The sequence below is a fragment of the Phalacrocorax carbo genome, chromosome 7, assembly GCF_963921805.1.
Source record: "Phalacrocorax carbo chromosome 7, bPhaCar2.1, whole genome shotgun sequence".
Lineage (NCBI taxonomy): Eukaryota > Metazoa > Chordata > Aves > Suliformes > Phalacrocoracidae > Phalacrocorax > Phalacrocorax carbo.
This window is the reverse complement of record NC_087519.1, coordinates 20,196,533-20,211,714: the sequence shown is the minus strand read 5'-3', so window position 1 is coordinate 20,211,714 and position 15,182 is coordinate 20,196,533. Positions and strand designations below refer to the sequence as shown.

The following is a 15,182-nucleotide window of genomic DNA, read 5'->3' as shown; positions in this document are numbered from 1 at the left end:
ATAGATACAGATCTTTAGAAGAACATGGTGATCTGGATGACACACTGTTTAAAATAAACTATGATCTAAAAGCCCGTCAGCAAAAAGCATAGTTTCTCTGATAGCCCGCTTGTGTAATAAAACTCATCTCCATCCACCTGAAGCAATTCAGTTCAAGCCTGCCTCTGACATTCCTTTTCCTACTGGCAACAAGAAAGGATACAAACAGGAACAATTACTAGGAAAACAAAGCATACTATTCATACAGCATTAAATCAGCAAAATACACATCTTGCAACTCAGCATGAGGCTATAGAACTATCTCGGCACGCAGCGGAACAGCAGCAGCAGACTGTCCAACAGTCAAGGAGCAGGGCTTCCAGAGCAGCACTGGAGCTCAGAGGCACTCCAGCTGTGCTCACAGTAACTATAAATTATATTCTCTACTCCCTGTGTGCAATATGAGACAGAGGGCCACAGAGTGCATCTATAACCTTCTGTTAGAAGAGCACTTGGAGTCATTGGAGACATGCCTTTAACAACTAAAATCTCTTTGGGCTGAACCAATTAAACCATGTTCCCAACCATGAACATCACTTCAGGCTTCACAGCACAAGCCAAAGTGGCTGGTTTGCTGTTAACATGCTACTAGCTCCAGCTTTCTTTCACCTGTATGTCCATCTACCTCCTCCCAGTCTCACAAGAAGCACACAAGGCAGAACTAGATTTGTAGCATCATTAGCTTCTACAGGGTACAATTAAGCACTGAACAAATTCAAATTTTCTTCCTGGATCACATGGGAGCAGGGATCTACTGAGCAGCTGACTCTATTCTCCATGTGATTTAATGAGTTCTCTTATCAATTAATCATAGACATGTCCCCAGCTAACAGAACAAAAAGGGGAGGAGGAAAACCCCAACAAACAGCACTTTTTCTTTTGAAAGCTGTGATAAGACCCACAGTGCTGAAAATTTGCTTGAGAAACTTTCATGAACTGGTTTCTTACTTAGTCTAACAAGATTTATAGGGAAGACTATAATAGGAAGACTGGTCAAGGACATTATGGACTATGTTCATTTGCCTATAATGTTTTGGTCGCTGCTTGCAACTACTGGTATTAAACTTCCTTGATTCTCATAATCCAAGTGAAACGTAGTTGGCAGTGTGAAGAACAGAATAAATAGATTTGTGTTATTCAGGTTACTCGTTAAGCGGGTGTGTTCACAGCATCTTTTCAGCACTGCTGGAAATGTAACAGATAACTTACTACCTGATAACATGGAGCAACTTACCTTCATCACAATAAATCCTAACAGGTTTCAGTGCTCCTTTGAAAGAGGTTCAGGGGCCAGGACAGGGAGACCTTGGAGAGGAATGATACTTCGATTTACTCGGGTAACCTTCTTTTCCTTTTCTTTTTATTGTCTTATTTGTCAGTATGGGCACAAACTGCCTATTATGTGCAGGATTTTTTTTCTTATAGCCCTTATTTCATGTCCATCTGGTGACTACACTATTTTGAGAGAATCAAGGAAGTTTCAGCCAGTATGTTTGCATTTAGGACTGTAGGTGCTTAGGTGCTCCACCTTTTTTAATCTGACTACATCACTTTCTCATTGCAGCCAAGCTTGGGTTCTGTCAACACCACACACTTGGCACTTACCTACTAGTCATCACCTTGATTCTTCTGCCCTTTGGAGCACTGGCTCAAAGGTACAACTACTACTATTTTAGTATGTGAGATGTTTGTCCTCTCCAACAGTGCTACATGTAGCATGTGGTAGAAGGGTGGGGAAAGAAAAGTATTACTCATGAACACAAAGCCGTCAATCAAAGCAAAGATCCTTTTCAAAGCATATCTGTGGGCATATGGGGGAAAGATGCAGAGAGCACATCCGGCAGATTCAGCATGTTTTAGAGTAGGACACCAGCAACACAAGGTTGCAATCAAGAAGATTGTTCTTATTCTACAAAACTTACCTAAAATTTGGCATGATTTTCCAAACAACGTAAAATAAAGACTCTGGACTAAATGCAGTTTGGCTTCCTTGCCATAAAGCACAGAGTGTCTTTCTGAATTCTTCCACCAATGAACTGGAAAGAAAGTAAAAGCTGGTGATTAATGTGGGTTTGTGTTACAGCCCTTACAAGCTTACTAGCTCAGTGGTACAAATATCAGGCATTACTCTGGTTAAGATTGTAACGATTGGGTAAATATCCTTTCCAGTACCTCAAAGATTTTATGTCCAAAAACCTACCCTTAATGCTGGAGACACACAGGTTAGGAAAATTACATTTCAGATGTTGAGGACTCACCTGCAAATCTATCCACCTGCTGCCATTTTATGAAGACTCTGCTAACATCATCCCTTTAACACTTGCTCAAACAAGCAACAGATTGTGAATCGCTTACTCTGATTTTTTTTTTTTAATACATTCACTTGCAGACATGGCCCCATGACCATATTTTAGCTGTAATGAAGTAACAAAGTCTGTAGTACATGTAACTAGCACTTCTTAACCTTACTTTAAATGCAGTTAACCTCAGAAAGCACTGGAGTGATCTGACTGCTTCCCCCTGCAGCACCAGGCCTATAAGCCAACTGCAAGTGATACAAGTTTCTTTTTTTGTATAGCCAATTGTTTTTCTATGACTCTTTCCTCCCCAAATCATTTTTCTATGATTTAACAACACTGAAAGCTTATAGTGGCTCTACTACCCAAGCATTTGCTGTTTTCCGTAAAGATCAGTGCTAAAGGAACGTGCCACTTACACATTGTTATCCCCCTGGCTCCTGGTATGGTAAGTTCGCCGGCCTGCCGTCTTCCCATTCCTCAGCTCCACAGCAGGCAACTCTTTGAAGTAACAACAAAACTGTTGAATGTTACTATGGAAAAAGGAAAAATGAATGAAGTCCTTAAAGGGCAAAGAACAAAGAGCCTGTTCTTTGAAATGCAAACACAACTTCATGCAGTGATAGAGGATGGCAATCATGAACAGTTCAAGATACAAAAAATACTGTAGCAAATACTCCTCTTCTGTAAACGACTGAGTAGATCTGTAAATACCAGCATCACCCCAAATACCTGAAATATAATTATGTTTTGACTCTGCTTTGACTAAGAGATACCATGACAGGCAGAGGTATCAGAAGGCATTCTCTAACAAATCAGACTGCATCTGCTGAGGAAGTTAACTCTGTGCCTGCTGCCACCTAGCAATCCTAACCTCCGCTACCACAGTCCCAGTAATGGAACGTAAGAAACATGTGCCTCAACTCCCGCCAGTGAACCCTGAACAATGGAGAAGAAAACTGAGACCTATTAGTCCTGCTATAAACTGACTCAGTATCCTCCCAGTGAAGCAGGCAAATTCAGAAATGCAAAAGGAAAACTACAGAGCAGTGGTGGTCTTGGCAGCAATGAAATGAGGTCTAACATCTCAGCACTGCAGAAACTGTTCTCCTACCCACTTCCACGAGACCCCATCCCTCAAAGCGCTGCCTCTGCTTTCACAGCGACCACAAGCATCAACATGTTTCTACATCCTTGGCAATGGAAGGGCTGTCTCCTTTTCCACTGAGGATACAGCAGCCTTCCTCTGGAATGCTGCATCACAGCAAGTCCCTCACGATGCAAAACACAACTTTACGGTACCTGCACACACCCATTCCTGCGAATCCCAATATGCTTCCTTACAGTGGTAAATTCCCTTGCCTAATGCTACCGCACACAACCACTCTCGCAGTGGCATGGGGAAAGCTTCAGAGGTACCTGAGCGACTGAAGGATTGCGTTCATGAAACATGTATTCCCCAGGTTCCGCAGGCCTGTGGCACAAAGGGCAGTGGTGCTTCCCTGGAAATGAGAATGGTTAAGTTAAAGACTTGCTCCCCCGCTTTCTCCCTACAGAGCTGCTACTGTTATATCAGCGTAGGCTTAACAATAATATCTGTGCTGTTTGAGAAGTGCAGTTTCAAAGCCAAAGCAACCACCTCACCAGCACAAACTGCCTTAAAGCTCCATCATGTCATGAAACCTGTTTCTTACTCATTCCTGTCAACAGAAAACTATACAACATCTTTTCCTGTGCAAATAAATCTAGAATAGGCCAACCCAGAATTAATCACAGGCTTTTATTGCAAAGTATCTGTGTGTGCGTGTATATATGTTAAATAGTCACACTCCAACAAAGGTCAGCGAAAACCAGACTGCAATTTCCCTAAAGTGCCTTCAAAAAATGAAAATACCAATCCTTATCCATCTGGTCCCATGTCTAACATGCACAGTGCGGCAGCCTGCAGGTTGATTTTAAGTCACCAGCAGTAGCCCGCTGTCTTGGTGGGGTTCTGTGATGGCCAGGAGGGTTTTTGAAAGACAGTCAACAGCATTTATTTGGGAAAGAAACAGTCAAGTTAGGCTGTGCAAAGAAAAAGCAATGTGTTGAATGAAGAGAAGCAAAATATACACCATTTATAGTCTAGAAGTTTCAACCGGTTACAGCATGTTACCCACAGATTAGCTTCCTTTTTGCCAAATAATCTTCAGAGTGGGCCAGGAGGACAGGGAAGAAAAATGTGGACAGTGCTGCATTTATGATTTCTGGAATCCGTAACACTTGCACACATTCCATTGCCTACAAAATATCACACTGAGGGCTCATCAAATTTTGGGACATTCTTCATTGTTCTAACAGAATTTAAAAACTAGACTATCTTTTAGTAATAGTATCTCAAAATGAACATATTACATGAAAGACTGCATGCAAATCCAAGTTACCAAATACATATTCAGAGTGTTCCAATAAAACTTTTGGGGAGGATAAAATCTACCACAAACATCATCTCTGTGAAGAACTAATGACAGCAGGATATTTGTGTATATGTTGTTAAAAAAAAGTATTATTTACATAAGCAATTTACCGACTCAGTAAGATTTGTTTAAAGAGAGACCTGTTTTCCAGTAAAGGAAGAAAACTTTTAAGTACAAACACCACAGTGTCCTTAGCGTATTCTTTTCCCACTCTTGCCCAGGGTGAGACAGCAGGGTATTAAGGCAAACAGCAGTGCCCTGTCTTCCAGATAAGGATCCAATGCACCAAAAATAAAAAGATCCTCTATTGCCATGGGCAATATTCAAGTATTAATAAAACTGAGAAAACAGCACAGACTAAGAAGAATAAAAGCAGCATTAAGTTCATGTTTCTAATTCTATAATTCTGTCTTCTCTGTATCTAAATGCTGCCTAGTATTTTCCTTCTGGCTTCTACTGGCTTTGAGTTTTCCAGACAACGATGCTGTGTGTTGCCATAAAAACAAAAAACCAACCACCCACCCAAAACCTACTGTTTCTCCCAGACTTCCTCAATCACCCCAAGATTGGGACAGTACAGGAAGCATACACAGCACATTCAGAGGACCCTAAATTGACTGTAGGTAGTGCATTTTTAAAGTAACTAAACTCCTACAGGCTTCACAGAACAGCAACTGACTGCTTTGCTCTCACCCCACCCTCCGATTTCCATTCATACTCCTCTCAAGAACCTCTCTTCATAATCAGGTAATTGTTCCTCACAGCTGAAGACAGCCATTACTTCAGCTCCCCTTGACTACTACATTGCTGTCCTGCAGCCCCAAGGTCTGAGGAGGAATAGCTCTGGTCTACCACTGCTCCTGGGCAGGGGTGGAAATGAAGCAGTTGCATACAGCTGGGTCAGTATCTCCCCTCTCTCACCCTCCTTACAATCTGGGAGAAATTATGAAGATAAACTCCTTCAACCCAAACTGTGGAAAACAGAGACATTTTGTTTGGGGCATTCTTTGTCTGGAAGAAACTATGTAGCCCTTCAGCTATGTAGCAAGGGCCAGATCGTCCTCTCCTGGGTGCTATTCTGTAGACGTGAACTTAAAATAGGAAGAAGATGAGAGCGAGAAAAGCTTTCAGAATAGTCCACAGTTCCTTTTGAAAGCAAGTTTCCCAAGCTGTTTTAAAACTTAAAATTTTTTACTTTTTCTTGACAAATACTCTTATACCCCTAGAAAAAGACCACACATCTGCTTCTCTGTCTTCTCCACTGTTAAAAGAAGAAAAAAAGGACAAAAACCCCTTGTCTGCTTGGAAAAGTAGAGTCCTATGTCTACCCATGTTTTAATCCCAATAGGTACTAGCTCCTTCTGATTTCACTGATCCCACAAAGCTTAAAGTGCCCTAATGCTCCATCTTGACACAAAACCCTTCTTAAGCACAGGGAGGCTCAAAGTCTAGGTCAACAGCAACACAGCAGAGTATCAAACATTCTTTTGTGAAAAGGGGCTCAGCATGTGTGGTCAGCAGAGTACAAAGACAAAGCACACCAAGCCAAATTTGGGTAACCGAAAGTTATTTCACGTCTAGGCCAACTGTAAGCTTCAACAGGTTTAGAAAGACCCCTTAAACTCACTGTACCAGATCCGTCATACTTACATTTACTTTTAATAACTTGCTGTTCAAAGATGAGTTTTCCAATAGTTTTCGTTTCCTATGTCTGTCTGATGTAAAGGCTGAACTGTTGGAAAGTAATTAAAAGAGGTTTCTTACTATAAAAACAAAATGTTGTGTGAAACGGACAATAGATAATCATCCTAATGTTTGACATGGTGATTACATGTGCCATCAGTTGTCATTAAGACAGCAAAGAGCTTCCTGACTGCAACATACACTTTTCATAGTCTTAAAACAGACTGCATCTCCCGTATTTTCAACACTAATGTCCAAGTTAATTGCATTAAGTTATGCATGCTACCGCATGCGCCTGGAAGAGTGGGGCTTATTAGAGCAATACTTTAGATGAAAAGTAGCATGCTTTTTCCTTAATCAAAGGAATATTTAATACATAATTTCCCATGCAGTACTTCTGTCAGAAGACTCACCTAAGCCTTTAGAAAGACAACTTCAAAAAAAGTCAGGACAAACTAAAGTTGCCAAAAATTAAAAATATCTAAAGTGCTAGCACTTTAGTCTTACAGCTGACTTCTCTTACTTTGTGTAACACTACAAAGTTACAAGAACAATTGTTCTTTTCCACATCACTGGAAATTACTGGCCCCTCAATTCTACCAGTTTATAACTTCTTTCTAATCTAACAGCAAAACCATAACTTGTTCTAGATTTTAGGACTGGGTTGTTGGTTGGTTGGGGGGTTTTTTTCCACTTTATTAATTAAAAAGCCCTCCAAACATTCAAAACCTATCATTACACACAACAGAAGCCTCCACAGTATCATTTACCTCCCAAAAAGCTAAATCTCCTGATATGCCCAAAATACTCATGCACTTCTCATGCTTAAACATCTTTACATCTCATTACATACCTGAGAAGCCCATCAAAAAGAGAACGGAAAACAATGAAAATGTTAACATTACCAGAGTGACACACTTAACTCAGGGAAGACTGACAGACGTCCCAAAATCACAACAATTTCTTAGCAGGGGTCCTATTTGAACCTGGGGCATTCAAATGTCTTTGGAAGCACTGTATGCACATGTACTTCTACTTAGTATTATACAAGATTTCCAAGCAAACTGTGAAAAGACTCTTTGCTATCCAGTACTGACCACAGCATCCGCATCACAAAGACGGTAATATCTATTTTTCAGTGGAACAGTGCCAGATAAAGGCAGAGTAAAAACATGTCTCTTCTGTACAATTCCAAGTTCAGAAGCCTTCTTTTTCTTTTTGTTTGGAAACCAAACTATGCATTAACACGAAGACTACTTGCACCTGCATTTTTACTTCCCTTTCTCTTGTCCAGAAACTTATGCCAGCTTTGACAAAACTGTGATTCTGTTCTGAAAATTCTCTCCCATATATATGGAAAAAGGACATAATTATTGGCTAGGTAGCAAGACAGTTAATCAGCATCTAAAATCCTGTATCACCATACATACCTGCTTCTACAAGACTCACTGTATAAGAAACAAAACATACGAGATCAGCCAAATCCATCCATTCTGCACCTCTGCTTCTCAGTGATGAAAAGGATATTTAAACATACACAGTATCACACACACAGATAGACTAAAATATAGATATTAAATACATATATACATATAAACCAGAAACACCGCTTAAATGATGCGATATTACAAGTCCACCCAAAGCAGTCTGGATGTAAACAAGCTACTTACTTTTCCAAGTTCTGTAGGTGCTCTCTGACCTTCTGTACCAGGCCCAGCTTGGTATCATTGACTACAAAATCATCACAGCGATAACTGCAAGAAAAACATTTATCAGAACATGCAAAGGATTTCAATGAAGTACTCCAAAAGTCATGCAAGCCTACGTGCAGGAAGCACTGAAGTGATTCAGTGGAAGATTACGAGGGGAACAAGGGAGCAGAACACCTACACACTGAGCTTGGTTCCCCCTGAAAACTACCCTATAAACAAGAGAAGGTACAGGTACTGTCTTATTACATGTTTTTCTTCTAGCTCAGTTTTGTTAGAAATCAGAAGCATGATGTACTGCTTGCCTCAATGCAGAATCCCAGTTCAACAAAAATTCAAACATATGGTGTAACCAAAAGCAGCGTTAGTAGATAATCCACAGAATATTTATCAGAAAAGATCAACTGACATCAGATAGAGAATACAGAGGTTTTATTAATGTACAGCATAAATCTATTTGTTTTAATACTGTAAAGCTGTCATTATCTTTTTTCATAGCAGAAACTTTTACATTATGTGTGTGTCTGGCACCTCAGGTTTTAAACTAAGAGATTGTGATTTCTCCAAAGTCACACCAGAAGTCTGTGGCAACTCATATCTTGTGCTTTAACCACAAATATCCCTCAAACTCTCTCTATATATAAAAACTGTATGAAACTCTTATAATACTTAAGCTAGTATTTTGAGCTTTTTCAGGATAGGGTGCAAAAGTGAGCTGAAAAAGAGACAGCAGCTGATCCTCCCCCTGCCTCAAAGCAAATGTAAAGCCAGATCAAAATGGCCTCTCAGCAGAAGCAAAGGTTACGAACGTCTACAATCCTATAACATTCTACAAAGATCTCACACTTCCCAAGAAGCAAAGATGTTCACTATAATTTAATATTCAAACTGTGGGCTTACAGTGCACAAAGCCAAAGGTTACAGACCATTTCTAAAGGGGGGGGAGGGGAAGGGTCGTTTAGTGAATGCTGGGGAAAAAAAAAAAAACAAACCCACACCTTGTTTCACTGTTTTCCTAAGCTCATGTAAATCCACAGTGCACATGTCGATTTGAGGAAATGAAAGAGTTGCAAAGAAAGCTGTCACAAGGAAAACACTGTTGCAAGATGGCATTAGGTCTGCAGCTTTGCTGTATTTTAAGTCCCTTACACGTCTTGCCCTCACAAAAAGGGGGAATAGAGGTCCCAGATTGATGCGGACCCTCTTATTCACGCTCTTTTCTTCTGTTTGTGAAGGCAAGATGATGTCTGTATACAGGGGTGAGGTAGTGGAAAGGGGAGGGGAAGGACAAAAATCCCTTAAAACTAAGAAGTAGAAATGCTGCAGTCAGTAAGGAAGCCCAGCCCCACAGAATCCACACCTGCACATCGGTAAACCAAGAACTCTGTGCAACCTCCTCAAGTCTCTCTCAGAGGAGGCAGTCAGCAGAGCAGCACCGTTACTGCTGTGCACAGGAGCTGCAGGTGACATTTCACAGTACTCTCACAGGGTTAGCCAAGAGCTAGCTCAAGAAATAGATAACCCATATTCTGGGCATGAGAAACAGGAAGGTAAGAAAAGACTTAACACCACTTGCACCAGGCCTTTTGAGAGCACTGCGACAGAAAGGGAGCAGAGACTTGTCACAACTTCCTGTCCCCCACATCCCTCAAAGGTAACTCATCTCTGAGCAGCATTTGTCAGTCCTGTGCTTACTGTGAAGCATCAGATTGCAGCTTTGAATTCTGGCAGGCAACTGAACGCTTCCCATGAAGAAAATTAACTTACTTTGGGTATGTTTAATATCAGAACTGTAGCTATTTCTCTGCTTTTCCTTTGGCACAGGGCTGACTCAAATGCAAAATACATCCTCATCGTCTCAAGTTACTCCTCTGTTGGAATAGATCCATACTTTGTAAGTTAATGAAGGTACAGACTTCAGGCAAATCTGGAATTTACAACATTCTTTATTGTGTAACTCTGAGATGTAGTTCAAAGGCAACAGTATTGCTAGTGTTAATTCAAACACTGAATGCTCGAAGAGACTACAGAGTTGAAAAAGCAAAAGCCCTGCTACTGAAAGGAGTCTGTAAGACCAGTCTGTCCAGGATCTCTGTTAATTTTTGGCTCTGAGAAATTAATACGACTCAAGATTTCCAAACACTGAATACAGCAGTTATAGATACTCACACAAGGTCTAGAAAATATAAAGATAGCTATTGCAAGTGATAGATTTTTTTTTTTTAAAGGTTGCCACAGTCCTAGTTAGTTTGGAGGGGGAAGAAGTCTGTAAATGTGCTTATTTTTCAGCCATGTTTTAAGTAGTCCTGCTCAGCTTTATCAGCCACCTACAATTACCTAATGAAGTGTTCCTGCACTTGCCACTCTCACAGGACACCACACCTCAAGGACAGCCATCAGAGCAAACTACCCAGGCGAGCTTTGGTGTGAGGTAAATATGATGCAGGTGGATACAGTAAACTCAGACTCCTCAATACCACGCGTGTCCACACCCCCAGGTATACTAGCACAATTACACTGCTACCCCAGTTGTGTAGTTACTAACATTTATAAATGGGGAATAAAAGTGGATGCAAGCTCAATGAAAGCCTCTAAGCAATTTATTGCTGAAAGATGATTTAATCCTTGCTCCCATGCCCTAAAGATCATGCTAACCTTATTTTCAGCTTAATATCACACACCAGTTACATCTTTACATAAAATTGCAAGCTTGCACTTTCCCCAAGATGAAAGAATAAAACCAAATATATCATTAAATGTCAGGGTCCTTGCAACAGTGGAAAAGTCTTTAAGATTCACTTAAAAACAAGAGGAGCTGCTTCTATTTCTCTTTTTAATGGGCAGGTTTCTTAAACCACCTCCCTTGCAACAGAGGATTCAGCACTACTACCAATCTATTTTGGATAAATGAAGTAAAGAGAATAGGAAATAGTTTATGCTTTAATAGCTTAAAATTTGCTAAGCCCCCACACTGTAAAGGTAAACTGCTGAGACATTACTTCCTGTATGTGAAGCTGACATTCAAAACAGATTTTTAATTCCTGACCCTCAGGGTTATCACAAATGAACAATAAACCTTATTACATACAACAGTTCTACAGTGTGCTTTTAACAGCAATCATACAGAACAAATTCTATACTGTGGGGAGGGTCCCTTATGTGGATTAGCATAATATTTTCCTCTCTTTACACTTACTATTTTCAGCACCTCTGCCACCTCCAAGGCCCTGTCTTTTCTGGCCTCCTTTGCTGTTAAAATGCCAGCAAGCCAGTGAATATATGCACTGCTCTGGGGAACACTTATGCTTAGCACTGGCTGTTTCTGTAGGCTGCAAAATTTCATGCCATGTTTAAAAGCCCTGATTGGATTTGAAGAATTACAGGACAAGCAAAATTTAAAAAATCCCAATCCAAGTTTCCTTAGTTGTGCTAACACTTTAAATGAGTAAACTAAGAACTCTAATTTTACTGTCTGGATAAAAGGCATCATAATGGTCCTAAGCAACCTCTTTTTTGTATGTACATGCACTAGCACAGTAAGTCTGTTTTTTAAACAGAACCACCAGCACAAAAAGAAAGACTAAGAATTTTTTTGAAGTCCCTGGCACTTATTTATTTTTACATCAGCCCAGGGAGGGCAGCTGGGGGTGGACATGACAACATTAGCACAACCATGTCTCCTTAACAGATAACAAGGAGGCTAATGGGCCAGAAATCTGACCTGCAAATTGTGCCTGAGATTAAATGAACACGGGAAACATATTATGCAAATACATAAACAGGACAGCCTTTCTTCTTCTGTGCTAACAAACTGTCTGCGCACTAGCCCAGAGAAAACAAATTTTCAAGAGCCCTCTTTCCGGAAATGGTACTTCAGAAAGCAGGCTTCTTAAACAGATCATTTTACTTCTCGAGCACAGAAAAACAACCAGCAGAAGAAAGCATCGTATGATAGGTTGGCAAGAAAAAAGAGATCTGTAGTTCTTGTAAACTCTTTGTGCTTATTTTAGAACTAACTGAAAGGCTGATTACCTCCAAAAAGTGGAATTCAGGAGTCTGTTTTTCTAAGTGATTTAGTATTGCATCTACTGTCTCAAAAGCAACCAAAGAATCAAGAAGAGAGTCATACTCTCATAATAAATAAAAGATTAACACTCTCTCAACTTTTTCACTGTGAAGAGTGAACAGACGATAGGAGGACATAGAAGAAAGATCAAAACCCTCTGGAAAGCAAATCCCTGGCTGCCCAATACTTAATGATAACTCAAGCATGCCTGTATTTTTCAAAACATTACCAAACTCAAATACAATAAAAACCTCATCTCATAATTAAAAAAAAAACAAACCCACAACCACCGTCCCACCAGAACTGAAACATTTTCCTTTCAAAGCTACATTGAAAGCTTGTGATCACTTAAAAGAAAACATACACACCTGAAGAAAAGAAAACATACACACCTGAAATGCAATTACAGGAGCCTGCTTGATCTGATTCTGGTTTACAGCAAGATTGCATGCGAACTAGAAATAAAATTCAATAAGCTATGGTAGCTTCAACAGTCACATAGTAGTTCTTCCCCTTGGACTGACAAGAATAGCTAAGGCAAACCCTGGTCTGGCCTCTCATGACTGCATGAAAGTTTACGTCATGGCCAAAGAAAAGCAAAGGATTAAATGCCTTCTGCTTAGAAAAGAGCCCATACAGGCCTGTTCACTGCTATTATGCAAGCTAAGCAACACAGTAAATTAGGATCCATAGAATAAATATGGAACAAGAGTTTTCTACTCAACTCTGTAGTAAACAAAATTGCAAATAAAAATATAAAAGCCAGCACTGCATCAAAATATCTCCATTATTTTTACGATAGAAGTAGAATTCAATTAAGTCCTAGGATGGTATTTTAATCACTTTCGAATTATTGGTCACCCACATTGCTAGCATAAAATATTAACCTTTAAATAAATGTTCACTTAAAAGAAACATTATAGCATAAACATAGCACCGTCTACTGGATTCATGTCTACACTGAAGAAGCTAACAAATAACATTTCAAAAGTCTATCTCCACTGTAACTAGTTATGACTAATTCACCCAACTATTTGCTTTAACTGGCAAGCACTATTCGATAGCAGCCCCTACAGTACCTTCTGAAATAAAGGGGCAGAATTGGGTCTTTACACCTCTAATGCTTTCTGCTGCATCTTTACACATCTAAAATCATTTCCACTGGAAAAAAAAGGGGTGCAATAACAAATCCAGGTATCTTTTTCTGATTATCAGGTAGGAAAAACCTGAAATATCCTAAGTGACAGCAAAGATACACTGCTTTTGAAACTTGTTCAGCTTCACATTAGCACAGGATAGTTATAATTTGCTAGTGAATTATACACAACAGGAACACCCCAAGGCAAAGCTCTCTACCATTAGTTCCAATTCATCCATAGATGACTCAGCCTTCTACTTTGATTACAGCAAAGACATCACATGCTAAACTGCTTCTCATCTGTCCTACTACAAATACAAAGCTCACTGGTGTTTCACAGCATAAGTGCATGCCTTCCTGCTCCTCATAAGCATAGTTTCAGAAATAGAGCCCCCAGTCCTCAGTTTGGCTGTTGTCATTTTGCAATGCCCATATTGCATTTGGGATAAGGTCAGCAGGGTGCTCTGACTTGCCAGTATTACTCATCAAGCCTCAGCAAGTTGGGCACACTATTTGTCATAGTAAATGGAGATATAATCAAGACTTCAAATAAGCTGCTAGAATTCCTCCACACATTATTACCTTCAAAGTGACTAGAAGACAGGTCATACTTCAAACAAAACAAAAAGCCACAATGTAGAACTCAGTTGTTAACAGCATTAATTGGCAAAGTGGAATTAGCTTCCCACAGCTGTTCCAATGCTGGTAACCTGTGCATATGCATCACTTAGAAAAATTGTATGTCTTCACATAGAGGCAGATAAAAATGCTGGTTATTTAAATAAAACATAAATAGATGCAAAATCCCCATACATCACAAAGCTACTCAACCCTTTCTTCTACACTTAACACACGTACAGTTTTTGTCATTGCTGCACACGCCATCTGAATAATTTTTGAGTTCCTCCAAACAAAATTTCTTCAGGTGAGACCACTTAACTGTGATTTTACTAGCAGGGGATAAAACTGTTTGCTACAGAAGTATTCCTCATAAAACTGGATACCCAGACTTCAGAAAACAGCTTTTTCCCTGATGATGTATGCAAAAGATATCCAATTATTTGACCAAAATACCCATCAGTGGAGCTATATACTCAGTAATTTTACAAGACTATAACACGCATTTCCCTGAGATTTGCACTGTTCAAATTCTGCACTGCCACACCACACAAGTAATGACACACATGGGAAACCATGAAGCTAACAGGAAATGGGGAAGCAGCTGTGAACAGTTTTGCTTAGGGGTGAAGAGGACAGAAGATGCTGAACACACAAACATGTTGCTTTCAGCAGACTTCCAGTCTTAGCTCTCTGAGGAACAAGGAAGATCGGGAACCTGACATTATCAGCATAACTATTAAGTCTCCCTAAACGATGCTCATACGTCACTCTAAGAGCCTGATAGAATAAATCAGCCCAGGCCACTCTTCTGTTAAAAGAATCACTTCTGTGATTCTGCTAATTAATCATGCCAGAGGGTTGATGCTGCTTCCTGACAGGATCCATCACTTTCCCAAACAGGTTGCCCCAAATCTCCAAAAGAAAGAAGCCTTTCTTTCAGTGTGAAGAAAACAATTAATGCTGGAAAAGAACCCAAACAAAATACACATACACACCTCAAGTTCTCATCTCTTGGGCAGGATCTATAGCATATTACTTTACTTTCTGATATTCTGACAAATAAAGGATATGTGAAAGGCTCACCAATTTGATGGAAGGAGTAACTACAACCAAACAGCAGCTTTTGCAATTAAAAGGTTAGGTTCTCAAAATAACCCAAAGCAAACAGAAGCA

At 39.9% G+C, this 15,182-nt stretch overlaps 1 protein-coding gene across 8 annotated transcripts in view; it reads right to left on the bottom strand.

Moving 5' to 3' along the window:
- The window catches only part of USP3 (ubiquitin specific peptidase 3), a 75,111-nt gene that overhangs the window by 8,694 nt on the left and 51,235 nt on the right, over positions 1-15,182 (bottom strand). For all 8 annotated transcript variants that reach the window (XM_064456694.1, XM_064456692.1, XM_064456689.1 and 5 more), the window contains exons 4-8: positions 8,146-8,229; positions 6,443-6,524; positions 3,756-3,838; positions 2,756-2,869; positions 1,962-2,075 (exon numbers count right to left, since the gene is read on the bottom strand). In XM_064456694.1, coding sequence (XP_064312764.1) covers positions 1,962-2,075; positions 2,756-2,869; positions 3,756-3,838; positions 6,443-6,524; positions 8,146-8,229 — 477 coding nt within the window. The remainder of the gene's footprint in view (positions 1-1,961; positions 2,076-2,755; positions 2,870-3,755; positions 3,839-6,442; positions 6,525-8,145; positions 8,230-15,182) is intronic.